A 13,138-nucleotide genomic window follows, 5' to 3' on the forward strand; every position below is an offset into this window, starting at 1 on the left:
AACTCCCATCATCCCTAGCTAACAGGACCAGTGGTCAGGGATGATGGGAATTGTAATCCCAAAACATCTGGAAGGCCAAGTTTGGCCATGCCTTTAGGCAGAATTTCCTTTCTTGCGATTTGGATCCGTTGCTTCATGTCCTTCCCTCTGGAGCAGCGGAAAAGAAGATGGGCAGCCTCTCCCAAGACTTTCAGGCCAAGTCTTTGTTTCCCAGTCCTCCCTGGAGATAGGAGGGGTTGAACCCGGGACCTTTTGCACGCAGCGAGGGAGCTCTTCCTTGCCTGACCCAGTTCGTATGTGCAACCCAGGGCAGGGCTTCTGGGTCAAAGGCTTGGAGAGGCTTAAGCCACAGCACCCAAGTTTAGTCCCTGGCATCTCCCTGCAGGTCTTTGAAAGGCTCCTGCTTGACAGCTGCTGCCAGTCAGTGCAGTCAATACTGGACACTCACTGGAGAAAGTCAGGGGGAAAAGATGAAAGAAGTGGCAGGGTGACAGAAATGGGATGATGCCGTCCTGTGGAAAGTGAGTGAACAAATAATACCCATTCTGCCTTAAATGTCCCGAGTGAATTCCTCCTAAGTGTGATGTACCATGCAGCAAAGACCCCCAACTTCTCTGATGGGGTTTGAATTGGTGGTAACTAGCCAGGAAAGAGATTTCAGAGTCATGGTGGACTGGACATATTGAACACTGACCCAGCGTGCACAGATTTGATAGGAATAGGATAAAATATACACCTGCCAGTATTGCAATGGCATATATGGTATGATCCTATTTAGGACAGATTGGAGGGGAATAAAAATAAAAAGTATTTGTGGGGATCATTCTTGGAAGTCTCAAGGTGCAAGTTAAATCTCAGGGCCATCAGCTGCTGTGGTACACCTGCTAAGTCAGTGGTTCCGTCTGAGCACATAAGTGTGTTAGCCGAGATCACCTGATAGCTGACTATTGCGCCTATAACTTGCACCTATAGCCCAGTTACATAAAAAAATATGCAGGCAACTATGGCAAATATAATTTGCACATGCAGCTTAAGCAGATATATAGGTACAGAAATGACTTTTGCACCATGTGAAAGATCACTTAAAATGTGGAAATGATCAGATAGGGAAACATTGTGGAAAAGGAATAAAAAGCTGTCTGAATGCAGCCAGAATATGCACCATACATCCGTTCAAAGCACATCCCTCACCTCCCTGAATCCTGAGGACTGTCGTTTATCCCCCACAGAGCTACAATTCCCAGCACTCTTAACAAAGTACAGTTCCCATAATTGTTTTGTGGGGAATGTGCTTTAAATGTGTGCAGGCGCAGCCTGAGATTCCTCGTGGGTTAAGCACCCAGGAGGCTCAGTTGCTCCTACAGGAGTAGATGCCTTTCCATCGCAGACAGCTGCTGCTTCCTCTCATCCAGGGCTCTGACACCCTTGCCTGCATCCACAGACTCTATTTGCTCTCCCAAGTCCTTCCCACTCAAGCTCAGGGCTGCGTCAGGAGGGGATTCCAGCCGTAGAGCTGTGGAAAGGACCCATTTGAGGAAGCAGGATGCTGGCAGGAAAAATCCCACAGTGAAAAGCCGGGGACTCCCAGGGCCTATTTATAACACTGTGCATCTAAAAGAACGTTGAAAGAACACAGTGGATTCCTATCCTATATCCTTTCCTCCTTTCCATTTTTTAAAAGCTTTCCCCTTTCCTTGTTTTCCCCCTCCTCTTTCTCTCCTTTCTCTCTTTCTCTTTCATTCTTGACTTTCCCCCTTTGAATCCAGGGCTGCGGCGATGGGAGAAACAAGACCCTTTTGGATTGTTAATGCTGTGAGCCCCTCCACCGTAGGCTCAGGTTGTATATATGTGTAAAGAAAACCATATATCATAAAGACACCACAGTCTCCACTATCCCTCATTCCAAAGTAAACACGAACCCTGGGTAAGGATCTGCAACCCCTGGAATTTTGCACCATTTGGGGATTGGGGTGGTGTGCAACAATACTAATGGCAAACTCCTTCTCCAGGTGTGGGTCTCAAGCAGGCTTGGGAGAACACCAAAGTTTGCAGAAGGACAACCCTCTCTCCTTGAGATGGGGAACCCCCTTCTAAGGAGACAACTCAAAAGCCCAGTGAGAGAGCGGAGTCCTCTTATTGGGCACAGAATGGTGGTTGAGGGAGCGGGTAGAGGATGGGGAATTGGGGGGAAGGGATGGAATGGAGTAACCTGGAGGAGGCATGGCTGGCTGAAACCCCAAACAATAGCACTTCACGTGGCCACATTTTGTTGCTGGTCCCCATTGTTGTACCTACTTAGACATTTGTCCACCTGACACTGCCCTATTGGTTTGGAAGCAAAATGAGGCCAACCCCAAAACAAGGCAGCTGGGTATACTTTCTGGGTATATACATTAGCAAATTAAAGGAAGAATGAAGAGCCCCCTCACCCCCAACAGCCTAGCAAACCCTAAGTGTGCCTCCTATTCATGATCCCCACAGGATATACTTTGCTGGGCTTCTGCCCTAAAGCCACTGGTTATCATCCCACTTGTTGATACTTAGCCCTTAAGGCTCTTGGAGAGATCCAGGCTGCCATGGAGATGAAGTCACCTCATTATCAGGGGAGGGGAACCTTAGGCCCAGAGATGGGGGTGCTGAATGTGACCCTCCAGTCCTCTCTGTCTGGCCATCAGGGTTTTCCCTGGGTCACAGTCCTTCCCCAGGTCACATGACTCACTGACCAAGCTCCACACACCCTTTGTGAGTTTTGGCCTGGCTGAAATGTGTTCTTAAATTTGCACCGATTCCTCTTGCCTGCCTGCCTGGATGGATGGATGGAGGGTCAAATGGAGCATGTGTATGTGTGTGTGTTTGTGTGGAGAGAAGGTAGTCTACTGTACCCTGGTAGAGTTCATGTTTGCTGCTCTGCCATATTTTGCCTCTGGTGCTTCCCTTTGGCATATGGCCACACAAAAGGAATTGGGCTGGAAAAGGTTCCCCAGCCCAGCCATACAGATTTCAAGGGATCCAGCATTTTTCCACCCAGGGCTGCTAACCCGAGCCAACAGCTCCTGTTTTGCAGCCAAAAAATGTCAAGCGAGCTGAGTTTCCTAAGTTATCCGCAAGTCACCGTGACTCTCTAAGGAACCCTGCCCTCCAGACAGCTCTGCACTTGAGAAGTAATGCCCCTTGTCACTCCTGGGAAATGATCTACTGGTAAGTGATCACTACTGTGATCACTTATCCTGGAAAGGGAAGGAGCCAATGGGTCTTTGATCTTGCTGATACTTATGAAATTTCTTTCAGGTCATTTCAGCCTCTGATTAAACATGCACTCTCCACCTCCACCCTTCCAGACACGCTATACATTGAACATGTAAAAATCCAACAGAGTTTGAAAGAACTTTTCAGGAGTTGTTGTCTCTGGTTAACTGGATTGCATAAACAGGCTGTCTGCATTGCAGAAAGCTATCATTGCATAACAGTGAAAATCCTGTTTCCTGGAGCCACCATGACTGAGCCTGTTTCAGTTGTGCTTTCCTCTGTCTTTTTTAAACAAAAAGCACTGAATCGAAGAAGATTTAAACAAAACACACAAACACAGGGACCCCTTCGAGACGCAGCCCCAATGGGTTTTCTTCCTGAAGCAGAGGATCCAGCCCCAAGGAAGGACAGCTTGCAAGCGCTATCCCTGAGCAGAACAGGTGAAAAAGCATCCAGGCTAGAAAGAGTTACTCTCCTCCCACCATATCAGCTTCTTTTCCTTATATGGAGTGAGAGATTATGCAAAAGAAAGGTACCTAATTTAGGTTACCTCTTGGGGTGGGGGAGGAAAAGAAAGAAAGAAAAAGAACCACCCCAAAATGGGAGACAGAGAGCTGTCACTTTTCAGTCCGTTGCTCAGGCAACCATGAAGCAAAAAAGGCACCACTCTCTTTTCTTTCTCGAAGACTATTTTTGGCCTTCATATAAGAAGGTGTTATTTAAGACCTGACTTATTTATTTGTTGAGGAAGTTTTTTATAACAAAAAAAGAAAAGGAAAAGAAACTCACCCACTAGTGATTGCTGTATGGGAGAGAAGCCAGAATTCTTGGAGAGAAATCCTATATAAAGGTGTGCTTAGCACAAGGTTTCTTTACTAAAAAGAAAATGAGAAAGAAAACCAAAATGAAACAGTGAGAATTATGTTAGGCAAAGGAGAAAAAAAGTCAGGGGGAGCAAGAAAAGAAAAGAAAAACAAAACAGCTTGAAATGATTCCCCCACAGATCAATGTTTGTATTATTATTGTCATTATAATTAGTAAAAGACCACATAAGGTACATTTTCTTAAAGACACTAAAACGAAATATACACTCAGAGAAATAAGCACACACACACACACACACACACAGATGAAAGACAATCAGGCTGAGAGCCCAACCCAAACACACCTTTTTGAACTTGCTTTTCATGCAATTCAGGTCTAAGCCCACGATTTTGACCTCACTTTTTCTCCCTGGTTTTCTGTTTTAGATCAGCAGTGAAGAGATTGGAAAGGTACATTGGGGGTTTTTTTTGTGCATGTGTGAAAAGGGAAAGGTGGAAGAAAGGATGAACAAATCAATGAGTGAGTGAGTGAGTGGGGAAAGAATACATGGCAAATGGTTTTGAGAAAGGAAACCCAGAAAGAAACACAAAGGGAAGGGAAAAAATAGGGAAGGCAAGTTTCGAAAGCCAGAATAAAATGAAAGCCTGTGAAAGAGTTGAGACAGCAAGTCCTTTTCGTGAGAAGGGAAGAAAGAAAAGCGAGACTCCAGCGCCAGAGTGAATATCTGAGCTGGAAGAAAGGGAGGAACAGAGGAGAGAAGGCGTTGGGCTCAGACGCTGCCGAGGTGTGATTCCAACAGAAACGTCTCTGCTTCATCTCCTAATTCGGTGCAGCGTTTCTTTGGCTGCCTCCTCCACTCCCCCCCCTTCCTCACCGCGTCATTCAGGAGCCAGTGACGTAGGGTTCCCCCAAGCCCAAGAAAGGGAGGGGGGAGGACTCTGCAGCCGTGTCCCTCCATTGATCTGAACAAATCTTCCCGCCCCACTTTCCTTAGCATGCCAGTGCCCACACTCCCGACAGCCTATAAAAGATGGGAGGCAGGCAGTGGTTCTCAAACAGATCCACAGGCAGACACCGGAGAGACAGAGAGAGAGAGAGCAGAGAAGAGGAGAGGAGACGGAGGAGCGCTAGCCGCACGGATCTTCGGCAGCCGAGATGTATCGGTCCACGAAGGGAGCCTCCAAGGCGCGGCGGGACCAGATCAATGCGGAGATCAGGAACCTGAAAGACCTGTTGCCCATCGCGGAAGGGGATAAGCTGCGGCTATCGTACCTCCACATCATGTCCTTGGCGTGCATCTACACGCGGAAATCCATATTCTTCTCCAAAGGTAACTAACTGCCTGACAGATTCAGAAAGATCCCGAGGTTTGGGGGGAATCCAGGAAGTGCAAGGATGCGGGGTAGGTGGGGGTACACCTGAAGTTGGGTCTTGTGTCCAGCGTCTTTCCTTCGTCCCCCTTCGGGATGGTAGGACTCAACAGGTCTCTCTCCGTGGTGCTGAAGCACCAATGTCTCTTATGGGAAGAGATACGGGGAGCTGCTGTCCGTGGTCCTGAAACAGCCAGGGCGAGCTTTGCGGAGGGAGGGCAGCAACAGTTGCTGTCCCCGGTGCTGAAATCCTAGCCTCAGCCGCAGCTTAAAATCTGATGCAAAGAGCTAAAAGGGTTGTTGCTGTTGTTTAAATAAAAATTATGTGTGTGCTTACCAAAATAACCGATTTCCCCTTCTCTTCTTCCTCAACAGGAACAACTCTAGAAGGCTTGGAGAGCCTGCTTTCTTCCCAGGACTTGGAAGATTTTATGCAGACGCTTCCAGGCTTCCTTTTGGCATTCACCGGAGAAGGCAAACTCATCTATGTGTCGGAGAATGTTGCTGAACATCTGGGGCACTCTATGGTATGTATCTGACCAGCTTGTGGGTGGAAAGGGAAATGCCTTTGCTATAAAATGGGGAGACTGAATAATCCTTGGAATAGGTACTTAGTTAAGCAACTATCTTTTAGTTACATAAATTCCTTTTAATTCCTTCGGGTCTTGGTAGCCCTAAAATTACTCTTATGCCCCTTATAGTATAAACTGATAATTTCTAGCCTTCATAATTATTCCCCGATGTGATGGTATCACTTATTTATCTGACCCTGAATATCTGTTGGACACTGAGAACTTTGTGATGCTAGCAGCATTTTATAGTGCTTAATATGAAACCTGATATCTAAACCTTATCTGATTCTCTATCCTGCAGGTGGATTTGGTTGCCCAAGGAGACAGCATCTATGACATCATTGATCCAGCAGATCACTTTGTGATGAGGAACCAGCTGGCATTGACCTCTCCAATAGATACAAGTAGGTATCCCTTTGTGAACTGTGCTCAGTAACATGTGAGGAGGAGGAGGAGTAAATGTAGCTGTGCAATGACTCTAAAGTAGAGAGACGGCAAATTAAAAGTTGGCCTGCAAGTCCTAGAATAGATGATGCCCAGCAGGACTTAATTCAAGCAAGAAACTGTCTTTTCATAATCTTCACTTAGCCCTAGAGCATGTGAAAGAATAGCAGAAGTGAGAGTGTCTTTGAGCATATAGTAGCTGAGCAAGCACCTGCACTTTGGGTCTTAGAGGAGGGATAGGGAACCTGTAAGCCCCACCCCCAAATGCTGCTGGACTCAAACTCCCATAAGCCTCCAGAAGCATGGCCAATGGTGAGAATGATGAGAGTTGTAGTTCATCAAGAACTGGAGGGCTGCAAGTTGCCCATCCCTGGCTCAGGGCTTGATCCAGAAATGTTCAAACCCCATTGCTTCCTCCAAAAAAGTTCAACATTGAAGCAAAAAATGCAATGCCATGTAGAAATTACAATAACTTGCCTAGACAATGAGAGTAGAACTGTCTCATGTTTTAGGCTTGAGATTGGCTTAATAGTGTGGCTGTGCCAACTGGGGGATATTTCTGCGGCTCCTCTAACTCATCAATGCTCTTTTCTTTACTTTTTACAAAAACTCCAGGCCGACTTTTCCGCTGCCATTTCAACACTTCCAAGACAATCCGGCGGCAAAGTTCCGGGAACAAGCTGGTCCTTATCCGAGGGAGGTTCCACCAGCCCCCACCCGGCTCTTACTGGTCCACTAATCCTGTATTCACTGCTTTCTGCACTCCTCTGGACCCCAAGCCCAGAGTCAGCCAGAATTCTTTCTTCTTGACTTATTTTGAGAGTCGCCACACAAAAGACTTGGCCATTGTGGACATCTCTGAAAGGTGAGCATGTGTTCTGGGAATAGGGAATCTTGGGACCTTGGAGAGGATTGGAAAAGTTTGAAAAAGAGGCTTGAATTGACTAGTGAGAACCACAATGTTGACAATGGGAGCTGCCTGTCTAGCAAGGGGTGGTGGTGAACTGTTTTAGTTGAGCAATATAAACCATTACAATCCAAAGTGCTCATCTCTCTCTTCCGAACTTTGCTGTTTTCTAGTGTAATCTTCCATTTGGGCTTTGAGAAAAGTGAGCTGTTTTGCAAGTCATGGTATAGCCTGATTCATCCAGAAGATCTCAGCCATGCGTCAACCCAGCATTACAGGCTGTGTAAGTATCTTGTCCCTTCTATTGTCCAAGTTTCCCACCACATTTGCTGATTTGCAGAGCTGTTTCCTTGGATGGGACCATTGATCTAATCTTTTCTGATGTGCTCCTTTTCCCAGTGGGTGACACAAGTGAAACTCAAGCTGAAATGGTTGTTCGGCTCCAAACCAAAGATGGAAAGGATTGGATATGGACCTATTCACTGCTCCACATGGAGAATGCTGATGTTCCTATCACCTCCCACAACTATATAATCAGGTAAATACCGAGAGACTTGTCTTCGGCTGTAGGTGGGTGGCTCTGAGACCTACCTTGCTTCTTAATCAGTTTAGTAGTGGGTAGAAATGTTGAGACTTCCCTTCCATCACTTCTTGCCTTCTGTAGGCCACAAGCAGGAGTGTTCATGTGCCATCTAAGGGGCAACTTTTGGTCCTCGAGGAAGCACAGACGGGAAGGGGGATGTGCCTAGGATTGTTAAAAGACTTTACTAAGCCCAGCAAGTTGGGAATAAGAAAGGCCACAACAGTGCAAGGTGTATTCAGCACTGCCACTGCTTCTCTGATGGACGGTGCCTCATGGTCGATCTGTTTGTGTCCCTTAATGGCACCCAATGAATTTGCCTTTATATTTTTTCAAAGGCCATCTATTTAAATGACTGGCCCTACATTACTCACCACCATTAATTTTAATAGGTAGGCTCTGAGTATGGCAAACATTGGGTACAAGCCATGGAAGTTGCTTCTGGGTGAATAGTAACAAAAATAAGCTGCAGGAGTAGAATAAATAAAATGTGCTCAGGATCAAGCAGCAAAATAGGATCAGAAGGAATTGGTGGCTGGGAATAAGGTCTTTGTTTTTAAAAGATTATTGTCATTTGTACGTTAGGAATTCATTGGGTTTCAGAAGCAAAAAAGCAAGAAAGAAAAGAGAGACAGGGATGAATGTGTCAAGTGCAGTTATTTGCAGTTATCTCTGCTTTGTTGAAGCTGGGGTCCCTGTGGGTGCTCATCTCACTTCCTCTTCCTTTGCTTTTCACAGTGATTCTGAAGCCTGGTCTCTCAAGCAGCAGCTCTCGGCAGAAGAAACCCAGGTGGCCTATGTCCTCGGAAGTGCACCAGCTTTCCTGGAAGGCCTCCTCTCTCCGGGGCAACTTTCCAGCCCTGACCAAGTCTTCACACCTGTAGCTGGCACCCCGACCAGCACCATTGTTGCGCCGTCATTTGACTTCGGCACTACTGGTGGAGCAGAATGCCCCTCTGCGTTCACAGAGACCAGCGCATCCAGTCTGCCCCAGGAGGTGGTGGAGCCTAGAAATATCTCCTCCGTGGAGGAGCCCACCCCAGGCTCCAGCCTCAGCCTACTGGACAAAGGCCCAGCATTCAGCTACGTGGTCTTCCCAACAGACTACGAACAGACCTTAAGACGAGACAACCTTAGCGGCTCCTCCTCCAAAGACTTTGTCTGCACGCCTCCATATACCCCACACCAGGGCTGTGCCTTTCTCTTTGGAGCCCAGGAGACTTACGCTCCAAGCGCCATCCCTACTGCCTTGCCTCCTGTGACCACTACCCCGCCGGCTGCCGCCGCTGCCGCCCCTGCCACTACTGTTCCTACCACCACCACCTCTGAGCTGTTCTACACCCAGGACCAATGCAGTGCTCTCTATGAGAAGCTACCACCTACCCCGGACAGCCCTGGTAATGGGGACTGTACCGTCATGACCTTGCCTGAGATCAGAGGTCCCCTCTATATCGATGTGCCCATGGTGCCCGAGGGGATCCTGACTCCAGAGGCCTCGCCCATCAAACAGACATTCTTCAGATATTCTGAAAAAGAGAAGGGCGAGATTGAACTCCTGGCAAAGCAGATCAGCAGCCTGGCTGAGGCTTTCAGCTCTGTTGCTCCCAGAGAGCTCGTCAAGAGCAGCCATGTCGCCCTCGGCGATTCTGCACTGGGCGCCGGCCCCGAACCGTGCCTGGACTTCCAGCCTTCCAAGAACTGGAGGAGCATTGACTTCTCCTTGTTGGCCTGCCCAGAGGAAGACCTCTTAGAAGAGGATGCTCTCGAGACCCTTCTCCAAGACCTGTCCACCTCTCTGTTTGAGAAAGGTGGGGCGGGTGTGAGGTGCCCTCACCACCAGTTCTGCGGTGGGAATGTCAGTAGTCCAATCGGCTTGGACACCGAAGATAGTAACCAAGGGGCCTTGGCTGCCTCTCCCAGCATGGACCTGCCTCCAGAAGAGCGATGCTTTTTGGAAGAACTGGCCTCCTATGAAACAGCCTTTGAGACACGTGCCTCAAACTCTCCCTGTGATGGGTTAGATGAGTTGTATCAACTCCAGAGCCACATGCAAGAAGGCTTCCATGAAGGTAAGACTGGGGGTCAGGCTTGGGAGGGGGCAACTGTGTAGCTTAGGGAAAGGCTGCAGTTCACTGGCAGAGCACCTTCTTTGCATGCAAAAGGGGTCTCTTCTGGTAGAGTTTGGGAAGACTCCTGTCTGAAACCCTGGAGATCTGCTGCTATTCAGTGTCCAGGGTTTCCCAAACTTGGGTCTCCAGCTGTTTTTGGACTTACAACCCCCACCATCCCTAGCTAGCAGCACCAGTGGTCAGGGATGATGGAATCTGTAGTCCAAAAATAGCTGGAGATCGAAGTTTGGGGAAACCTGGTTTAGATGATAGGCCAATGGTTTGACTATGTCAAAGGCCTCTTCCTGTAGTCCTAAGATTGTGGCAAAAGTCAAATAAAGTAAAGCCACAACTGAGCAATAATTGCCAGGTAGGGAGTCAGCACTGTCAATACTCTGGTTCTTCTGTGACCACGTTACACAATTTTATTTTGGCGCAAAATCCGATCCCCTGAGAATATTTTGAAAACGGGTTTCTAGCTCCTGGGCTTTTCAAATAGGATTCTGAAAGTATGTCAGGATAGTCTCGAGGGAGGTCTTCCTGTCCACTAACCAACCACCTCTTTCCTTTGTTCCCTTTTCCCACAGATGGAAGCGAAAGTGACCCTTCGTTTTGAAATAAGTCTGTGACTTACTTCTCCGAGTATGGCATATTGTCATATCCCAAGGACCTTCTTCTGACGAAACCCTGTGATGACGAAGCAAGAGGATGTATTAAACCCAGCATCCCGGGATGGGGTTTTTGGAAGAAAGACTTTGTTGTTTTTGTTGTTTTTTTGACAAAAAAAATTAACAAAAGCAAATATACATATATACATATATATATTGATTCTGAGACATCGAAGCTAAGATAACCGATATCAGAGCTAAGGGAAGGACCATTGTAAGTGGACTTACATACGTTACCGTATTCACTCGTAGTGAGTAATCTTGTATGTAATTTACTAAGAAATCCAAGGCGGGGCCTAGCGCCAGGCTGCTCCCAATCGCCATTCAACGCACAGTTGGAACGAAGCACTTGCGGAGCCAGTTTGCGCGTGATATGGGGATTCCTCCTCTTCTAATCTGCCCCCACCCCAGAGAACAGAACGTGTAGGTGGTACTTGAACCTACTATAGTAAGGGCCAATGGCTGGTGATGTGACATTTTACTTCCTTTTCTGTTTGTTTCTTTGTTTGTTCTTCGCTCCTGTTGTCTTACAAATCGCATTTCTGTTCACAGAGGAGTCTTAAAATTCAAATTCAACTAGCCCAGTTCTAAAGGGGCTGTTGTTGTTCTTGCTGCTGCTCTGACTGTTGATATTATTAGGTTTCTAAGTTTCTCGCATTTCTAGTTCCACCTCTACCAGTTAAGCACCCATCTCATCCATTTCCCGGGTTGGGCTGAGTGTCAGAGCTGACACAGATTTCCTGTGTTGCACCTATTGCAAAGATCGAGTAGCATTTGATGCTAATAATAATAAAATTATAATAATAATGAAAACAACTCTGATGCCCTCCAGATGTTTTGGATCACAACTCCCATCATCCCTGAGTATACCAGCTGGGGATGATGGGAGCCTTGCCAAGAAGGAAATATGGCTGTTCTCCTGAATTATTATCTGTCTACCATGATCTGCTATTTGCTCTCAGCTAGAGCAACGGGGCAAATTAAAAATTTGCAGCCTGGTAGTACAGGCTTGTTGATCCAGAGGTGATCTTGTGGATGGCAGCAGATGTTTGTAGCTGAATTCATTTAAAATCATTTTATTGGAAATCTGGGTCTCACGATCTCTGTCCTCTCTAAATGTTTCTTTCTGGCTTTCAGCAAAATCCTCTTTCTTTTATTCTTTCATTCTTTCTTTGGTTGTTGTTCCAGTTTAAAAACAGCAACCCCCCCATATAACATGATCCCATCTGTTCTCGTAGGACCAACGCATTTCCTGTCCCAGCAGGATCTGCCATAATATACATGATCACAGTGTGAGCTATTTGGAATAATTTTTTTTAGAATCCCAAACTTTCCTTTTACCACCCTCAAGTGAGGAGGGGCTGTAGCTCCCTGGTAGAGCATCTGCCCCAGGTTCAATTCCTGGTATCTCCAGGTAGGGGTTGGAAAGAATCCCTGCCCGAAACCCTGGAGGTCTGCTGCCAGTCAGTGTAGACAATACTAAGCTAGATGGACTTGGTATAAGGCAGTGTCCTATATTTCAACAGCATGTGTGTTGTGGTAGAGGAGACATAGTGGTCTAGACGATGGTACAGAACATAAATGTTTATAGCTATAAATACTGATCACTATCTAGCTGTTTTTTCCTTTAAAAAGCCAATGATTTTGTAAGGGAGGTTGCTCATTTCTCCACAATCCTGTCCCAGACTTTGTTCTGAACAAGAATGGGCTGGTCAGGCCACGGAGATCTGTGCTTCCTCCTCTTTCTTGTGCTTATTTCTTCTTCAAATTAAAAATGTGCCACTTCCCCATCGTTTGATAGAAGGTGGGGCTGTCACTCCACGTAGAATTGTCTACGACTAAGTATCAGGATTGAATCCTCTGAACCTTTTTATGAATTCGCACATTATTGAAATGTGGGATGTTGTAAAAACCCAAAACCAATAATGTACATTTGTATCATATATATCTATATATATATACACAGAATTATATGTGACTGGGTTTGCTTTTTCATTTTAAAAGACAAACACAAATATGTCTATACGTGTACATTGGTGGAACTCTGTCCTGTACATAGATTCTTTTCTGTTTTGTTAATTCCTGACCCTATGTTGGGTCTTGATGTGATGAGCACTTTGGAATAAAAGTGAAATATAAAATCAAGGAGATTCAAAGATTCAAGTGTTATTCTTTCAAAAAATGGCTGATTTGAGTTTCCTTTCAGTGAGAAAGTCCTGGAGATTTGAGGAGGAGCGGTACATCAGTGGTACAACATGAGCTTTTAACCACAGGTCTGAGATTCAACCCCCAAACAATGATGTAGCATGGGTGAAATCACAGGGGCAGTTGCCCTGAGTGCAAAATTCATAAGGGCACAAAATTTCAAAAGGAAAAAAAAGAGAAAGCAAAAATAAAAAAATAAAAAAGAGTGTACCC

General features: G+C 46.3%; 2 protein-coding genes across 4 annotated transcripts in view; one reads left to right on the forward strand and one right to left on the reverse strand.

Moving 5' to 3' along the window:
- Nucleotides 1-4,907, reverse strand: part of LOC309358507 (transmembrane protein 121-like) — a 30,929-nt gene extending 26,022 nt beyond the window's left edge. For all 3 annotated transcript variants that reach the window (XR_014163481.1, XR_014163482.1, XM_081891713.1), the window contains exons 1-2: nucleotides 4,415-4,907; nucleotides 4,036-4,121 (exon numbers count right to left, since the gene is read on the reverse strand). The gene's annotated coding sequence lies outside the window, so the exon portion shown is untranslated. The remainder of the gene's footprint in view (nucleotides 1-4,035; nucleotides 4,122-4,414) is intronic.
- Nucleotides 4,908-5,087: 180 nt separating this feature from the next.
- On the forward strand, nucleotides 5,088-10,854 carry NPAS4 (neuronal PAS domain protein 4). The gene is made up of 8 exons (XM_081891450.1): nucleotides 5,088-5,401; nucleotides 5,817-5,968; nucleotides 6,315-6,417; nucleotides 7,073-7,322; nucleotides 7,538-7,647; nucleotides 7,764-7,902; nucleotides 8,683-10,013; nucleotides 10,640-10,854. The coding sequence occupies exons 1-8, from the start codon at nucleotides 5,227-5,229 to the stop codon at nucleotides 10,666-10,668; spliced, it is 2,289 nt and encodes a 762-aa protein (XP_081747576.1). The 5' UTR covers nucleotides 5,088-5,226; the 3' UTR covers nucleotides 10,669-10,854.
- Nucleotides 10,855-13,138: the final 2,284 nt, after the last annotated feature.

Source organism: Podarcis melisellensis (assembly GCF_964234715.1).
Source record: "Podarcis melisellensis genome assembly, chromosome: 16".
Lineage (NCBI taxonomy): Eukaryota > Metazoa > Chordata > Lepidosauria > Squamata > Lacertidae > Podarcis > Podarcis melisellensis.